Source organism: Ranitomeya variabilis, chromosome 1 (genome assembly GCF_051348905.1).
Source record: "Ranitomeya variabilis isolate aRanVar5 chromosome 1, aRanVar5.hap1, whole genome shotgun sequence".
Lineage (NCBI taxonomy): Eukaryota > Metazoa > Chordata > Amphibia > Anura > Dendrobatidae > Ranitomeya > Ranitomeya variabilis.
In genome coordinates, this window is record NC_135232.1 from 143,952,458 (window position 1) to 143,970,067 (window position 17,610).

Sequence of the window (17,610 nt, forward strand, 5' to 3'; positions counted from 1 at the left end):
ATCCTGTAATTATGTGAAACTTTACTTTGTTATTTTGTATTCAGCTACAGATGACGTCTTCCTCCAACACTGTCATATAACATGCTAGTCATGTCTATGGAATTAGTGGATTGTTCTTCAAGGAAGGCAGACGCAAGTTGATTCATTAGTACACCTTTTAAATTAGTGTTGTGTCATCTCAGACAACCCCTATAATTGGCCAGGTACCGAAAGTAGGAAAACCACAAATCACAGATGCATCAATTGTATATCATCTTGGAAAAATGTCCTCTCTCTTTCTAGACTGCTGGCAATCCTTTAGTAGCCACTGATCCAGCTCATATGATCTGACATCGAGCTACGGTACTCAAGATTCATTGTAATGGTAATAACATGGGTGGCTTGTGATGGCCGGAATGATTGCCGATGCTTTACTGTGGCTCTTTTTAGGGGGGACTATTTGTGGGACAACCTCTTTTAATTATAAATAATAATGAGCGTGTATACTCATTGCTCGGGTGGTCTCCGAGTATTTGTGAGTGTTCAGAGATTTAGTTTTTGTTGACACAGCTGCATGATTTACAGCTATTAGCCAGCCTGAGTACATGTGGGGGTTGCCTGGTTGCTAGATAATCCCCACATGTAATCAAGCTGTCTAACAGTCATAAATCATGCAGCTGCGGCTACTAAAACTAAATCTCCGAGCACTAACAAATACTTGGAGATCACCCTAGCATGCTCGAGAAATCTCGAGTAACGAGTACACTCGCTCATCACTAATTGTAAATCAAATACAATGAATTTTATATGATGGGTTATAATCTGCATTAAAAACAAACAAACATAGTAATCTTGCAATTTCCACACCAGCCACTAGGGTTATTTTAGACTCGCTCATACTGCCTGTCATTTCAGGAAAGGTTTTCAGAGGTCTCATTATCATCACAGGCAATCTTACACTGACTGATAACAGTTATTCACACTAGCCAATCACACTAGGCGATGTCACAGCTGACTCTGCTCCTCTTCCTTCAAGCAATGACCTTTGCACACGCTTATTAGATGCTTCAATACAAAAGAAAGGGTAGGAGTTAGGCCGGGGTCACAATTACCGTATGTAAAATCGGTCTGAGTCTCCCTGCTGAGAGTCGCACAAGTGTTCTCCGTATGGTCATCCGTGTGTAATGCGTTTGTAATGCGATGATGCGATTGTCTCGCACCCATGTATCCGTCTGGCATCCGTATGATACGCGTATAGCTTTACATTTCTCACTGCTTTTCCCCATTGAATTTAATGATTCAATGGGCTGAAATGAGGAAAATGTGTGCGTATTTCTCACAAGTCACACTGATGGTCCGTGTGGTGTGCGAGTTTTTCTCACACCCATAGGTTTGCATTGACGAGACTCGGCCGATATACACGTACAATTGCAGCATGCTGTGATTTCACTTGCGCTCTGAATACTCCTGAGAAAAAATACAGTGATGTGAGCTGCCCCATAGATTAACACTGGTCTGAGGGCTATGCGATGTTTTCTCACATAGCACTCGTCCGTATTCTACGCTAGTGTGACCGTGGCCTTAGTCTGTTTGTGATAATATATTTGCAATTTTCTTGAAAGTTTTCTAATATTTATTTTTATTACAAATTGCAATATGGAAAAACTTGTCAAAATAAAAATTCTATATACATTTAAGGGTACTTATTAGTGATGAGCGAGTGTACTCGTTGCTCAGGTTTTCCAGAGCACGCTCGGGTGACCTCCGAGTATTTGTAAGGCCGGCGTCACACTAGAGTTTAAGGACGTATGAGAGGCGCAATAACTACGCATTGCACACAGACCAATGATTCCTATCTGCCGTATATTTCGCAGCTGTATTTTACGTGTGTAGAAAATCGCAGCATGCTGAGTTTGTCATTGTATTGCGCAAAAAATCCGCAAATGAAAGTCTATGGGGGCGAGAAAAATACGGATTACACACGGACCATCAGTGTGACTTGCGGGAAATACACAGCGGTGTTCTATAGAAAAGCCAGCAATTCAGTGCGGTGTACAGTAAAATCACACTGACATGTTAGAATAGAACAGATAAAATAAATGTCTACAGATAGTATAGGTATATATATATATTTACCTATACTATGTCATTGAGACACACACATATATATATTTATATTTAATTCAGCTCTAGATAGCAGAAAAGCCAGTAATTCAATTGCCGGCTTTTGCTATTCTTTTTATCAAACCCGACATGTTATGAGACATGGTTTACATACAGTAAACCATTACATATCCCTTTTTTTTGCATATTCCACACTAATAGTGTTAGTAGAGTGTGTGTGCAAAATTTGGGGTCTCTTGCTGTTAAAATAACGGGTTAAATCGCGGAAAAAACTGGCATGGGCTCCCGTGCAATTTTCTCTGCCAGAGTGGTAAAGCCAGTGACTGAGGGTAGATATTAATAGCCCCCCCCCCCCCAAGGTTAAAAACATCTGCCCCCAGCCACCCCAGAAAAGGCACATCTGTAAGATGCGCCTATTCTGGCACTTAGCCTCTCTCTTCCCACTCCCCTGTGGCCATTGGCATATGGGGTAATAAAGGGTTAATGTCACCTTGCTATTATAAGGTGACATTAAGCCTGGTTAATAATGGAGAGGTGTCAATAAGACACCTATCCATTATTAATCCAATAATATTAAAGGGTTAATAATACACACACACATTAAGAATAAAGTATTTTATTGAAATAATACACACACGTCTTTCCAGATTTTTCATTTTTGTTCTTTTATTTTTTCCTCTGCTTCTCTCAAGAGGCATAACTTTCTTATTTTTCTGTAGACATAGCCATATGAGAGCTTGTTTTGCGGGAAGAGTTGTAATTTTCAATGACACCGTTCATTTTACTATTTAATGTACTGGAAAGCGGGGAGAAATTCCATGGTGGATGAAAAAAAAAAAGTGTTAAAAAATGCAATTTCATTATGTTTTTATGGATTTTGATTTTCCAATATTCATTGTATGGTAAAAATGACCTGACAGCATGATTCTGCAGGTCCGTATGATTACGGTGATACCAAACTTGCATAGATGTTTTGAAGTACTGCAAAAAAAAATTCAGAAGTTTGTCATCATTTTTCAACGCAATTCTCGGACTGGCTGACGGCTTTCCCAACCCAAGTGTGACATCTGCATAGAAATACATGTTGTCAAGCTCGGGTCGGGAGAGACAACGGCCAGTCCGAGAATTTCGATCCCCGTCCGACTCTTCCTTCAGAATAAGTAATTCAGATCAGAACAGTAGGGATCCGACACTTGTTACGCCACTGATTCAGCGCATCCGGCGGCTAGATGGGAGCAGAGTACGGAGTAGGAACAGCCCAGCGCTATACACTGTATAGTGTCTATTTTCAGTTGCTGTACTTCAGATCGCGTTCACTTCAATAAAAGCTGAGCTGCACTACCTGTGAGCGGCCACTACACAGTGTATGGAGCTGTGCTATGCTTGCTGAGTGTATCTGGCGTCTGAACGCTGATCGGTCTGGGTGTCGAGTGTTGGACCCCATCAAATCGATATTGAAGACCTATCCTAATCAATATTTTAATTCCAGGATATTTCTTTTAATAATGGTAAATCAAAGTATGGAGCGGCATGAGCTCATGAGAGTTAGGCCGGCGTCACACTCAGCGTATGAAAATACGGTCCGTATTTTAAGGCCGTAATACACAGAAATGTTCCAAAAATAGTGATCCGTATGTCATCCGTAGGCAGGGTGTGGCAGCGTATTTTGCGCATGGCATCCTCCGTATGTAATCCGTATGGCATCCGTACTGCGATATTTTCTCACAGGCTTGCAAAACCGACATCTAATGGATTTATGTGCTCAAATGTTCATTAAAACATATATACAGTATGTATATATATATATGTCATTGAGACACACATCTGATATGATATGATATGATAGATTTTGTTATGAACACTGCCCACTCGGTATACTCGTGACTCGGATGCGACTGCTCAGAGGTGCTCCGCTTCTCACACCCATCCGCTCACCCACTGCAGCTCTCACATACCCAGGATGGCCAGGCGGTACTCTTCCTCTTTGAGGTTGTGTGTACATTTAGAATGGCAAGGGTCAAACTTATTAAATTATAGATTTTAATTTAATATACAAAAGAACTTACAAAAACCTGAAATAATAAAAAGACACACATGCAAGACAAAACAGTACAAAAATAAAAGGGATACATAAATAAAACTTTTATGGATTAGATGAGTGAGCAATCCATGTAGAGGAGACAATGCGGAAATTTGGACAGATCTACAATCCTCCTTGTGAGATTTTATGAAGTTGTGTAAGGGTACCGTCACACAGTGCCATTTTCATCGCTACGACGGCACGATTCGTGACGTTGCAGCGTCGTATGATTATCGCTCCAGCGTCGTAGACTGCGGTCACACGTTGCAATACACGGCGCTGGAGCGATAATTTCATGACGTATTTGCGATGTAGAAGCCGTTGGTTACTGTGCGCACATCGTATACAACCTGTGTCACACGATGCAATCATGCCGCCACAGCGGGACACTAGATGACGAAAGAAAGTTTCAAACGATCTGCTACGACGTACGATTCTCAGCGGGGTCCCTGATCGCAGTAGCGTGTCAGACACAACGATATCGTAACGATATCGCTAGAACGTCACGAATCGTGCCGTCGTAGCGATGAAAATGGCACTGTGTGACGGTACCCTAAGGCTATGTTCACACATTGCTTTTTTGTAGCTTTCTTGTTGTTGTTTTTTCATGCAAATTTTTACAGTACCAGCAGAGCACCTTGTGTTTTTTTTTCCTGACTGCTTTGTCACATAAGAGATTGTTTATTTGCAAAATGCAGCATGTGAATTGTTTCAGCGGTTTTCATTTTGTGAAAGCAATGGGTAGTGCAAAAACACTATTGGTGCTTTTGGTGCTAAAACCTGATGAAGTTGGATCAGATTTTTTTCTATGCACTAAACTTTATCAGCGTGAACAGGAGACAAATGTATCCTGACAAAAACTCAGTAAAAAAAAAGCTGCAAAAATTAAGCAAAACCTGCTTTTTGTAAGCAACTTAAACTTCAAATAAAAAAAAAAAAACTGCTGTAAAAACGCAACGTGTGAACATAGCCTCACAGTGGTTTCACATATTGCTTCCGCACTGCAGGTTTTGTCTCCATTTTCATAAAAAAATGTCCTGTGTTCTTGATGTGTAGAAATGGCCCTCAAAGCCGTACACAGGACAGTGAGGGAGAGGGGTACATAGCTGTCCTTATGCTGCTATTAGTTTTAAGCTGGTTGGCTGCAACCTTCACTACGACAGAATACCGCTGTGACGGAATATTGGACGGGTGCTTCACTTACAGCTTCCTCTGTATTTCTGAACTAACAGCGTCCTTGCTGACTGACAGGTCATTGCTGTGGTACTCTCCACTGACCTGTCCATCAACAAGGGAAGGATGCTGCTAGTTTGAGAATACAGCATGCGGCTGGGGAGCTGTAAGTGCAACGACAAACCTCAGTGCACTTCCAGACACTATTTGAAAATCAGATTTTTCGCTGCTGAATCAGCTCTTTGAGGTTCTAAAATGATCAAATAACTTCTCTTTTAAAGGGCTACACACTCATATTAATGGCTTGGGGTGGCTGGAGGTGATTACCAATCTTGACATTTTCCCTTTAATGACCCAACATTTTTTTTGTTTATCTCTGCAAAACCTATACCTTTTTTATTTTTTAATTTTTGTAGCTGTATGAGGGTTTTTTGTGTGGGATAAACTGTATAACTGGGCACATATAATCTATATATATAATTGTCTAAGGGGTACGTCCGTCTTTCTGTCTGTCTTTCTGTCGGCAACTTCCGTCACGGAAATCCCGCGTTGCTGATTGGTCGCGCCAGCTGCCTGTCATGGTTGCCGCGACCAATCAGCGACGGCCAGAGTCCGATTAGTCCCTCCCTACTCCCCTGCAGTCAGTGCCCTGCGCCTGCTCCATACTCCCCGCAGTCACCGCTCACACAGGGTTAATGCCAGCGGTAACGGACCGCGTTATGCCGCGGGTAACTCACTCCGTTACCGCCGCTATTAACCCTGTGTGACCCAAGTTTTTACTATTGATGCTGCCTATGCGGCGTCAATAGTAAAAACATCTAATGTTAAAAATAATAAAAAAAATAAAAAATCATCATTATATACTCACCTTCCGCCGCCTTTCCCGCTCCTCGCGACGTTCCGGTGCCAAGGATGGTATGCGAGAAGGACCTTCCATGACGTCACGGTCATGTGACCGCGATGTCATCGTAGGCCCTGCGCGAGAAGGACCTGCCATGACATCACTGTCATTTGACCGCGACGTCATCACACCGTGGGACCGGAAGCTGCCGCCTGCACCGAACACAGGCGACAGAACTACAAGGGGCCCCTCGGAAGGTGAGTATATGTTTATTTTTTATTTTTTAACCTGTGACATACATGGCTGGACAATATACTACGTAGCTGGGCAGTATACTATGTGGCTCTGTGCTGTATACTACGTGGCTGGGAAATATACTACGTGGCTCTGTGCTGTATACTACGTGGCTGGCCAATATACTACGTGGCTCTGTGCTGTATACTACGTGGCTGGGCAATATACTACGTGGCTCTGTTCTGTATACTACGTCGCTGGGCAATATACTACGTGACTGGGCAACATACTACGTGGCTGGGCAATATACTACATGGCTCTGTGCTGTATACTACGTCGCTGTGCAATATACTACGTGGCTCTGTGCTGTATACTACGTCCCTGGGCAATATACTACGTAGCTGGGCAATATACTACGTAGCTGGGCAATATACTACGTAGCTGGGCAATATACTACGTGGCTGGGCAATATACTACGTCACTGGGCAATATACTACGTGGCTGGGCAATATGCTACGTAACTGGGCAATATACTACGTGGCTCTGTGCTGTATACTACGTCGCTGTGCAATATACTACGTGGTTAGGCAATATACTACGTAGCTGGGCAATATACTATGTGACTGGCCAATATACTATGTAACTGGGCAATATACTACGTGGGCTGTGCAATATACTACGTGGGCTGTGCAATATACTACGTGGCTGGGCAATATACTATGTCACTGGGCAATATACTACGTAACTGGCCAATATACTACGTAACTGGGCAATATACTACGTGGCAAGTTACATTATTGACCAAGAAAGCATAGCAGTTCTATGAAAGTACTAAGATACTTTGAGATTTTACTCCTGAATCACTAATAATGTTCCACTGACCTTGAGGTCTAGTTCCACCTTCCTGCAGGGCCAGCATGGGCATTGGCTGCTTGTGCCAAATAAAACATATGGTATATAGAATATGGCTTATTAGATTTTATACATCATGAACCAAGGATCGTCTGCAGTGCTGGATGTATGTAGGAGTCATGTCTGCATACTTCACTTGGTCAAACAGCTTGAATATATAATGTAATTCCCAAACACTGCGTTAGACCATTGCGTGAGCCATTCTCTACCAGTTCTCTGCTTGTTGAGTCATGTCACACTGCACAGAAGCTGCCGGTGCCAGGACCTGATACACTGCCTCCCTGGTACATACATACACTACAGGCTACCAGGGATGCCGTGACAGTCTGGTTTAACAAGTTTAGTGGCTGACAGCAGGCAGACATTTTTTCATGCTCCATATCAATAATTATGATGACGAATGTTTTTCATGGTAGGCGTGTACAGAATTATTTCAGTGTATAGAAATTAAATATATTTAGCTATAGTAAAAGTTAAAGATGAGCTAATAACGTATTGTGTGGTCTCCCAAATTATAATCATGAATCAGCTCTGCAGTTCTCCACCAGAAAAAGGCCACACTATTAAATGGGCTCACCACTACTGGCTGTGCCTGTGAGACGGACTAGGTGTGATGGCTGGGGACCTCTGCTATTCAGTAGACCGGACGCACACTGATGCCCATTCTCTCCAGTATCTGGCTCGGTGACCTTCATTTCCATGTGTCTGTGATTGGGACAGCAGCTCAGCTTGTTGCACTCCAGCACTTCACAGACAAGAGGTGTCCCAGTCCCAGTGTGCTGTAAGGTGCACCACACTCCCTTGTAGGCCGCAGGCCTCCAGACTTCTGTCCTCAGGAGCCGCCACACACAATGCATGGGCCACAAGTTCTTAGTAACAGTCGAACTTTTACTAAACAGTTCACGTTCATTAGGTGGATACAGGTGGGTTAGGGCACAGCAATTCACACTTACTTCCTTCTCAGTACAACTCCTCTTTAGTCCTGCTACCCATTCCTACTGGACTAACCCCAAGCCCGCTGACTCCCATCAGCCTCAGGGATTCGCTGTCCACTCCAGCAGTGTACCTGGGACTGGCTACCTGCCACCCACACAATTACACTTCAGCCGACCTCGTGATGTCAGAAGACCAGGCCCGCTCCTTGGCAATTTGCCCAAGCCCTAGGCCCCAGATGCTGTTGGAATGTCCCAACAGGATCTCTATTTGGCCTCCCCCACTGCCTTGAGCGGTTGGCCCATGCTGCCCCTAGCAACCCACCGCACCTAAACTTGGCCTTCACTATTCTCTTCTGACGCTCAGCTCCCTCTAACCAGGAAGTGTCCCGCTTTTATCAGCACTAGTGCCCACCCACTGAACTAATCCTATCCTTAACCATTTCTTATTATATTCTAAAACTATTATCCTTATTCTATAGCTTACACTGTCCTAAGCTTATCCTATGCTACTGTATACTCACATTATACATTAACACCTTATATACTGCACATCACCATGAAAAGACACATTACTTTTACGTATAAAACCATGATGCATCTGTTGTCTTCAGGGGTAGGAACAGAGGAAGACAGTCCACATCCCTACATGTGGCCACCAGGTTCCTCACCCTGCTGCAGTTCCTGTCCTCCTCCCTTCACCTACAAGTGCCGACATTGGGGTGGCAGACTAAGTGAAAGTTGGGAGTAAGATGGGCTCTTCCTCAGCTCTGGCGAGGGATGTTTGCCTATCCCAGATCCTTACTGCAGTCTTCTGGTCCTGAGGAATAGGGAGAGGTTTGTTGTCTTTCTCCTCATAGCAGGGACTAGCAGTAGGTCACATCCTTTTGCATTTTTTTTTTAAGTGTGAGGCCGGCGTCACACTCAGCTTATGTAAATACGGTCCGTTTATTACGGCCGTAATACGCAGAAATGTTCCCAAATTAGTGATCCGTATGTCATCCGTAGGCAGGGTGTGTCAGCGTATTTTGCGCATGGCATCCTCCGTATGTAATCCGTATGGCATCCGTACTGCGATATTTTCTCGCAGGCTTGCAAAACCGACATCTAATGGATTTATGGGCTAAAATGTCCGTTAAAACATATATACAGTATGTGTGTATATATATATATATGTCATTGAGACATATATTCTGTATGTCATTCTGTATTTATATTTAATTCAGCGCGAGATATGTGAAAAGCCGGTAACTCAATTGCCGGCTTTTCATTTCTCCTTCCCAAACCCGACATGATATGAGACATGGTTTACATACAGTAAACCATCTCATATCCCTTTTTTTTTTTGCATATTCCACACTACTAATGTTAGTGTGTATGTGCAAAATGTGGGCACTCTAGCTTGTAATATAAAGGGTTAAATGGCGGAAAAAATTGGAGTGGGCTCCCGCGCAATTTTCTCCACCAGAGTGGTAAAGCCAGTGACTGAGGGCAGATCTTAATAGCCTAGAGAGGGTCCATGGTTATTGGCCCCCCCTGGCTAAAAACATCTGCCCCCAGCCACCCCAGAAAAGGCACATCTGGAAGATGCGCCTATTCTGGCACTTGGCCACTCTCTTCCCATTCCCTTGTAGCGGTGGGATATGGGGTAATGAAGGGTTAATGTCACCTTGCTATTGTAAGGTGACATTAAGCCAGATTAATAATGGAGAGGCGTCAATTATGACACCTATCCATTATTAATCCAATAGTACGAAATGGTTAATAAAACACACACATTTTTAACAAGTATTTTAATGAAATAAAGACACAGGTTGTTGTAATATTTTATTATACTGGTAATCCACCTGAAGACCCTCAATCTGTAACAAAGGAAAAATAAAAAAACAACAATATCTCATACCTTCCGACGCTCAGGTCAAGTCCCACGAAGTAAATCCATCTGAAGGGGTTAAATCATTTTACAGCCAGGAGCTGTGCTAAAGCAGTGCTCGTGGCTGTAAAACCCCGGGGAATGAATGGAGTGCAGGGGAATGACCTGTAGTTACCTTGAGTTGCGGTGAGGTGCCCTCTGCTGGATGTCCTCATGAACTGGAGCCTGGTAAAAGTTCCCACGCTCGAGTTCATATGAGGACATCCAGCAGAGGGCGCATCACTGCAACTCAAGGTAACTACAGGTCATTCCCCTGCAATCCATTCATTCCCGGGTGTGACGCCAGCCTGAGACTGCACTTTCTTTCACTAGGGTTAAGAAAGTCAAAGTTAAAGAGGACTTGTCCCAGGATAAAAAGCAGCTATTTTTTGCTCTTATGTTATTCCCACAGTTCCCTGAATATTCTCGTTTTCATTTTCTTTTTGTTTTGTTTTTGTAATTTCACCATACAGTTCCAGAGATATGGGCCTTTTTATTGAGTAGTAATTTTTACCAAGTGGACGTGGCTCACAGGATTCTCTGAGGTGGTGTCTTTAGTTTGCGTTGCATAATGACCCTGTGAGCCACACACCTTGGTAAAAACATCAACATTAGCACAAAAATAAAAGGCTCAAATCTCTGAAACCGTACAGAATCAACAACAACAAAAAAGTAACAGAGTTCTGAGGAGCGCGGATAAAATAACACAAGAGCTGGTCACTTTTGGTTTGGTGACAGGTCCTCTGTAAAAAAAAAAAAAAAAAAAAAAATAGGGCAGCCATTACATATTGTCTGTGTACTATTTACGATTTGTATTGTAAATTTACGTTTGTATTGTAAATTACATCTTGTGTTTTGTTCTGTTTTGCAGAAAAATCAAAGTACAAGTGCTGGCGCCAGTGCTGGGGCAGCGAGCAGTAGCAGGGTAAGGGAGATGCATGTTATGTCTAATGTTCCTTAGGCCACATTCAGACGTCCGTGTTGCATGCATGTGCTGTATCTGTTTTTTCACTGATAGAACACGTGCCCATTATAAGTCTATGCGTCATGTCCGTTTTACCCTGGTATCATGAATGAAAAGTACCAATACAAGCCCATGGGTCCGGGAAAAACTCACACAGCATACAGTCTGTATTTAACATTGCAAAGAAGAGGAGAAGCATTGTAATTTATTTATCCATCAGTGAAAAATACCGATAATAAAGGGTAAAAACATACACCCGGATGACACACTGATCCAGAACACTGATGACACCGGTACCATTTTTTCACATAAGTATGAATGAGGCCTTGCATTCTCCTGACTTGCTGATCTGTAGATTTTAGTATGAGAATCTGTTCATGTATCATTACCCCAAGACACTATTAAAGGGTACAGCTGGGACTTAGTAGTAGTGCGTTAACTTTTTCACCATATTACATTTTTGCCACTGATATGGAGACTAAAGGCGGTCTCCTGGACGTTATAAAAAGCAAAAATGCACCAACAGGCAGGTAACTGCAATTTACGTGCCTGTTGTGCCCGGCGCCATTCTTCCCTGACACAGAACAGTCACAGACGCTCCTGCCAGGGATTCAGAAGCCTCTGCTGACGACTTGTCTACAGAGTGGAGGCTTCTTTTCCGCTCCGATATGTCGTTGGAGCGGGACTTCTGACATCATTCTGATTGACAGCCGGATCCCTGCTGCCTAACTGGGGGAACAGACTGTCAGTGAGAATGATGTTGGAAGTCCCGCCCGTCACGTCAGCAGAGGCTCCTGAATCCTCGGCAGGAGAGGTCTGTGACCGCTCTGTGCCGGGGAAGAGCGGCGCAGTGCACAACAGGCAGGTAGGTAGCAATTACTGCCTGTTAGTGCTTAGGTACATTTTTTCTTTTTTATAAAGTCCTAGAGACCCCCTTTAATCTCTATAAAACTGGTAAAATTGTAATATGGTGAAAAAGTTAACCCATTACTACTTATTACTACAACTACTACTTCTTATTCAGGGGTGCGTCCAGCAGTGTGCCTCAGTCTGGGTAAGATGACCCTTTTATTCAACTTAACATAGGTTGATAATATGACCATATGCATTAAGAGGGCAATATGGGAGAGGAATCCTCAGAGAAGATTCTACAACAGCCACTGGGCTATACTCATTAATATCCTCCCTCCATTTACCTTCGGGAGCAGGTGGATGGACATTGTAGGAGATGGGGTCCTTAAAATATCATGTTGATTGAAGCCCTTGGATTAGTATTACATATGGTACTGAGTGCGGCCAGTGTTGGTGTCCTTTTTAATCACATCTTTTACACTTTGTTTGTAAATATATGGTTGATGGTCTGTTTCAATAAAGGTTGTTATAAGAATTTTGCCAAAACTCCAATGTTTCTCCTTTTTGAATACAATTATCATACTGCTTGGCATACTGAACAATATGAGTCTGGGTATTTTTGTATTGAACTACTACTACTTAGTGCTACAAATGCTGCTATCATTTCTACTACAGCTACAAATATTTACTTGTCACTACAACTATTACTACTACATACTTAAAAAAAACTGCTGCAATTGCTACTTACTGCTAGAATAATTACTGCTTACTACCAGTTACTACTAATGCAAGTACTACTACTCCCAGCTTCTTACTACTATTTACTACAGCTACTATTACTGCCACTATTGTAAATCCATTTTTGATGGCTACACTTATAATTTCGGATCCCATAATGCGTGTATACGTTGCCTGTTTTACCTGTCTTGTTTGTGCATGTATGTATTCCTCTTACTATGAGCTGTGTGGTGTATGTATTCACACATGTACAGTTCGGCATATCGCCCTGTGCAGGGATGTCATACGTCAGCGTGGCCTGTGAGGGTTAAATGCCAGTAAAGCGTTAGTCACTCCTTTGGGTGGGGATTATGGTTCTTAGTGCTGCAGTTTGGGATGGCCCTCCTGTCATGTGTGTGTGAGGTTTGGGAAGAGCCTCCTTACTAGCAGGCGGTGGGATTTGCCAGCACAGTGAGAAGACCTTCTGATGTTGTGGCTGAGCAGCAGTGCAGCATATCAGAGAGGACGCAGAGCAGCTCTTGGGATATAAGGTATGCAGCACTGACGTAAGAATAGGATGATGACGACATTTTGTTTTTGCAGAGCTGATACACATTTACAGAGATGTGTGGGAGCTGAATTCCTCCGCAGTGGCTGTGCAGTGTTGCATGCGTATGGTGTATAGCAGTCATACAGCCCTGTGACGGAGGAGGCACTTTTATTTACTGGGTGTGGTGGTGTTATATGTTTGTGGCCTCAGTGCTGCTGTCTGTGAGGTGTAGTAGGAACCACTGACGAGGGCGACCTATGAGACAAGATATCGCTGAGTAGGATCTTATTCGTAACCAGAATTTTAGTACCTGAATGTTGAGTATGAAGCATAAATGAATTGACTTGGCGGAAATTTAGGAACTTTTTTGTTTGTTACTTGCATAATTTATAATGACATAGTAATAATCTTAACCCCATGTAATTATAAAGTTTGGCATTTTTGTAGGCTGATATATTTATGGTGCTTGTCAGAGAAATAATGAGAGTGGATGCACGGCTTGCAGTCGCTCCCAGGCCCTGGAGCAGAGGGGGCCCGGAAGAACCCTTCGGGCCATATGAGAAAGCCAGTAATATTAAAGTTTTGTGATAAGTGAGAATTTTTTCATTGATGGCCAAAGCTTTGAGTTTGGCCAATAGTACTTGTGCTGTTCTCCTGAAAAGAAAGGATCGAACAGTGGGTTTTAACTCTTTAGTGACTGCCAATACGTCTTTTTACTGACCTGAGATATAAGAGAATAGCCTCCCCCCATACAGGTGACAATCCGGCAGCTGTTGGCTGTACACTGTAGCTGACAACTTGCTGTATCAACTATGATCAGTGTTGGCACCGTCCATATCTGTTTAACCCCTTAGATGCTGCTGCCAATGGCGACTACATCATATAAATGGTTAACAGAGTGTGGGGGCTTCTTTAAGCCCATCGGCACCCTGAGATTTTGATTGTGTGTTCCTGATGTTTGTCATGGCAATTCACAAGCAAATAGCGGCCTAAGGCTAGGTTCAGATTGCGTTAGTGCAATCCGTTTAGCGCGAGCGCTAGCGGATTGCGCTAACGCAATGTCTTTTTCGGGGCCGCGTTCAGGGGTCGCGTTAACGTCCCCGCTCTCGCAGATCCCCGATCTGCGAGAGCGGGGAACGGACCTCTGGCGCGCCGCGGACGCTGCAAGCAGCGTCCGAGGCGCGCTACAAAAGACCGGCACATCGCTAGCGCGTGCCGAAAATGACACGCGCTAGCAATGCGCTCTAACATTGCCGGCAATGGGAGCGCTAACGGACGCGGTGCACGGCGTTAATTTCGCCGTGCAACGCTGTCCGTTAGCGCTATCCCATTAACGCAATGGGAACCTAGCCTTAGAGTCTGCCGGCTTTACTGACCTGTTCAGACTTTAGTGACATTTATGTGGTAAAAATACACTTTTTTATTCGTGTCATGCCACTTTTCATTAATTCGTGAAAAGCACCTTAAGGTTTAATAAACTACCTAACAGCAATTTTAATTATTTCAAGGGGTGCTGTTTTTAAAATGGTATCACTTTGGGGTATAATCATTCAAAGTTTGAAAAATGCACATTTTTTTTAAATTTCTGTCAAATTTCAGATATTTTCATAAGTAAGCACAAAAAATATCAACCTAAATTTCCAATTACCATAAATTATAATGTGCCGCGAAAAATCGATCTGAAAATCACTGGGATTTGTTGGAAGTGTTCCAGAGTTATTACCACATAAAGTGACACTGGTCACGTTTAAAAAATGTGGCCTGGTCACTAAGGGGTTAACCTACACCTACGTGAGAGATAAGCCATGTGGCAGGCTTGGACTGGCGCACAGGAGAACAGGAGAATCCTGCGGTGGGCCCGTGTATAAGAGTGGGCCACCAACCTCTTATATGAGCAGTACTTGGCACTATATACGTGAATCATGAAGTATAGACAATGGCAGCATCTTAGTCATTTACCAGTCTTCCCAGTTCATTGTTATATAAATCTGATGATAATGTCACATTTGCATGTAGCTGAAAAATGTGGGGTCCTGGAGTTGGTTACTGGTGGGCCCTTGGCACCTCAGTCCGACACTCCGTGAGAGACACATCTAGTCGCCTCTTAGCTGCCTGTCCTTACTGACAGCTAACGTGCCTATGAATAACCATAGTAGGATGCTTCAAAATTGTCTATAGGTTGCAGAGACGACCATTGGCAGGAAACCTTCTGGCATCCCACAGTAAGAGTATAGGGGGCTCCCAATGTTACATTGTGAAATAGACGTGTATACGTCCCAGGCAATGGTTTGTCATAATGCAGCACAAATAGATGGCAAACTCATCTATGCCTTGTCTGTTTGTTTGTTTCCACTGGAATAGGTCATGTTTTGTATAGTGGTCATACAAATATTTATCCGTTTGCTATTGTCACTGATAGTTGTGTAATGGGGCCCTTGTAATGTTGACCCCCATGTATTGGGGTTTCACTTTGGATTGTGTTCACACTAGCACCAGGATTTTTGAGCCTTATGTCACCTAACAGCTACCCCCTGTGGACAGTTGGAAGGACCCCGTACACATTGGTCAGCTGGTACTGGTGAATTTGACAAGTCCACCAGTATATACATAATGTGTGTGGTGGCTTATGGTAAACTGTTCACTACTGCTCTGTCGATGATGGCCACTGGACTTGTCATCTTTGTGGCGTATACATGAACTTCTTATATATGTTAAAATGCATAGATCAATCTATTTAGGATGGTAAATGGTGGCCCAGTCAGGTGATACCACCGTTTGTTTGACCAACCATGGTCTTTACGTATTGCAGAAGGGAGAGAATAACTAGTCTGGTTATCAGACATGGTCTTCACATTTGCCCACGGCATGTCTGATCAGCAGGCAGATTCCCTGACAGGTCGTTTGCTCATACAGTAGATTACATCTTCTGTCCATGTAACACAGTGCAGGTCTAGAGGCGGCTTATGTGCTGTATGGAGAGTGCTGGGGATTTCAGGTTGTATTAATAGATGGCTGTTTTGGCTATTTTGACAGCTGTATGTAACATTTGATGAATATAGGGTAGGGCCAAGCACCACAGGCAAATGTGAAACTCCCAAAGAGAACGCGCCCTAAACCTGTGAACTGTAACATCTACACTGAGCCACCGTGAAAGATTCTTTGCAAAGGCAATACCAGAATATGCAGTCTGTTTGGGCTGATACACAGTAAAGCTGACTATACCCATTACATGAAATGGCTATCTCTCCCAAGCATTTCTGTTATTTCCCAGAGAGCCGCTACTCTGCCACAGACAAAAAAACTCAGCCTCTGAAATTCAACAGGCCACATCCTTCTCACATCTGCTCAAAAATTAAACATTGTTTTTAAACACATAATCAGTAGAACTGATGGGCCTCTGGTGATTTCACCAGATTACTTATAACATGTAAGGGTCACATTATGGTTGTTGCAGTCCTATAGAAATCTATTGGGATATTACAGTGCATCAGGGTAGATCCTCATCAATCTGGCACCAAAATGGGCCACCATGGCTCTGTTAACCTGGTCCTCAGCATGTAACAGTTCCCCTAAAGCTGTACACGTCCCATTGATGGATCAGCGGGACCTGGCCAGGAGCGAGCAGTATGAGATCACATTATTGTGGTATTGTTCTTCTCCTTACCAGTTATCTACCTCATGTTCCATCTTTCAGACTTGTGGGATATTCGGCTCTTGTGTGATTAGTCAGCCCAGTTTAGAAACTGTAATTATGGTAGGTTATTTTGGAAGACAGAAGCCCACATACTGTGCTTTTCACATGACATCACCCACATCATTTGACATTTGTTCAAATATATAAGTGCATATGTTCGACGACCAGCACCAGGTCTACAGACTCCGATAAATCCCCTCCTGTGTAACAATGGTGGGGCTGGTATTCTATGTCTTTGTATGTGCTTCTTGTGTTCTCGGAGGTCCATGGTACGCATTATGTTTTCCTCTACACCACTTCCTCTTCTGTTCCTGCCTTTTTGATGACGTCCTCTTGAGTTTGGGCTCAGATTTTGTGCCTTGCGTAATGTGATGTGAAAGGTTCATCAGGAATTATTTCTGTAGGGTAGTCACAGTCCTAGGCGGGGAGTGTTCTTAGATGTATTTTGTACCTTTCCCAGGTGTGGTTCAATGTTTCAAAACAGTAAGTAACTTTGGAAACCATAAATACAAACTTGTGTACTTGTCCCTACACCTTCTACATAGAGTGGCATGTAAAAGTTTGGGCACCCCTAGCCAAAATTACTGTTATTGTGAACAGTTCAGCAAGTTGAAGATGAAATGATCTCTAAAAGGCCCAGAGTTAA

The 17,610-nt window shown here is 43.2% G+C and overlaps 1 protein-coding gene across 6 annotated transcripts in view; it reads left to right on the top strand.

The window, feature by feature from the left end:
• The window catches only part of CAST (calpastatin), a 256,580-nt gene that overhangs the window by 164,312 nt on the left and 74,658 nt on the right, over positions 1-17,610 (top strand). For all 6 annotated transcript variants that reach the window (XM_077289487.1, XM_077289500.1, XM_077289509.1 and 3 more), the window contains one exon: positions 11,059-11,112. In XM_077289487.1, coding sequence (XP_077145602.1) covers positions 11,059-11,112 — 54 coding nt within the window. The remainder of the gene's footprint in view (positions 1-11,058; positions 11,113-17,610) is intronic.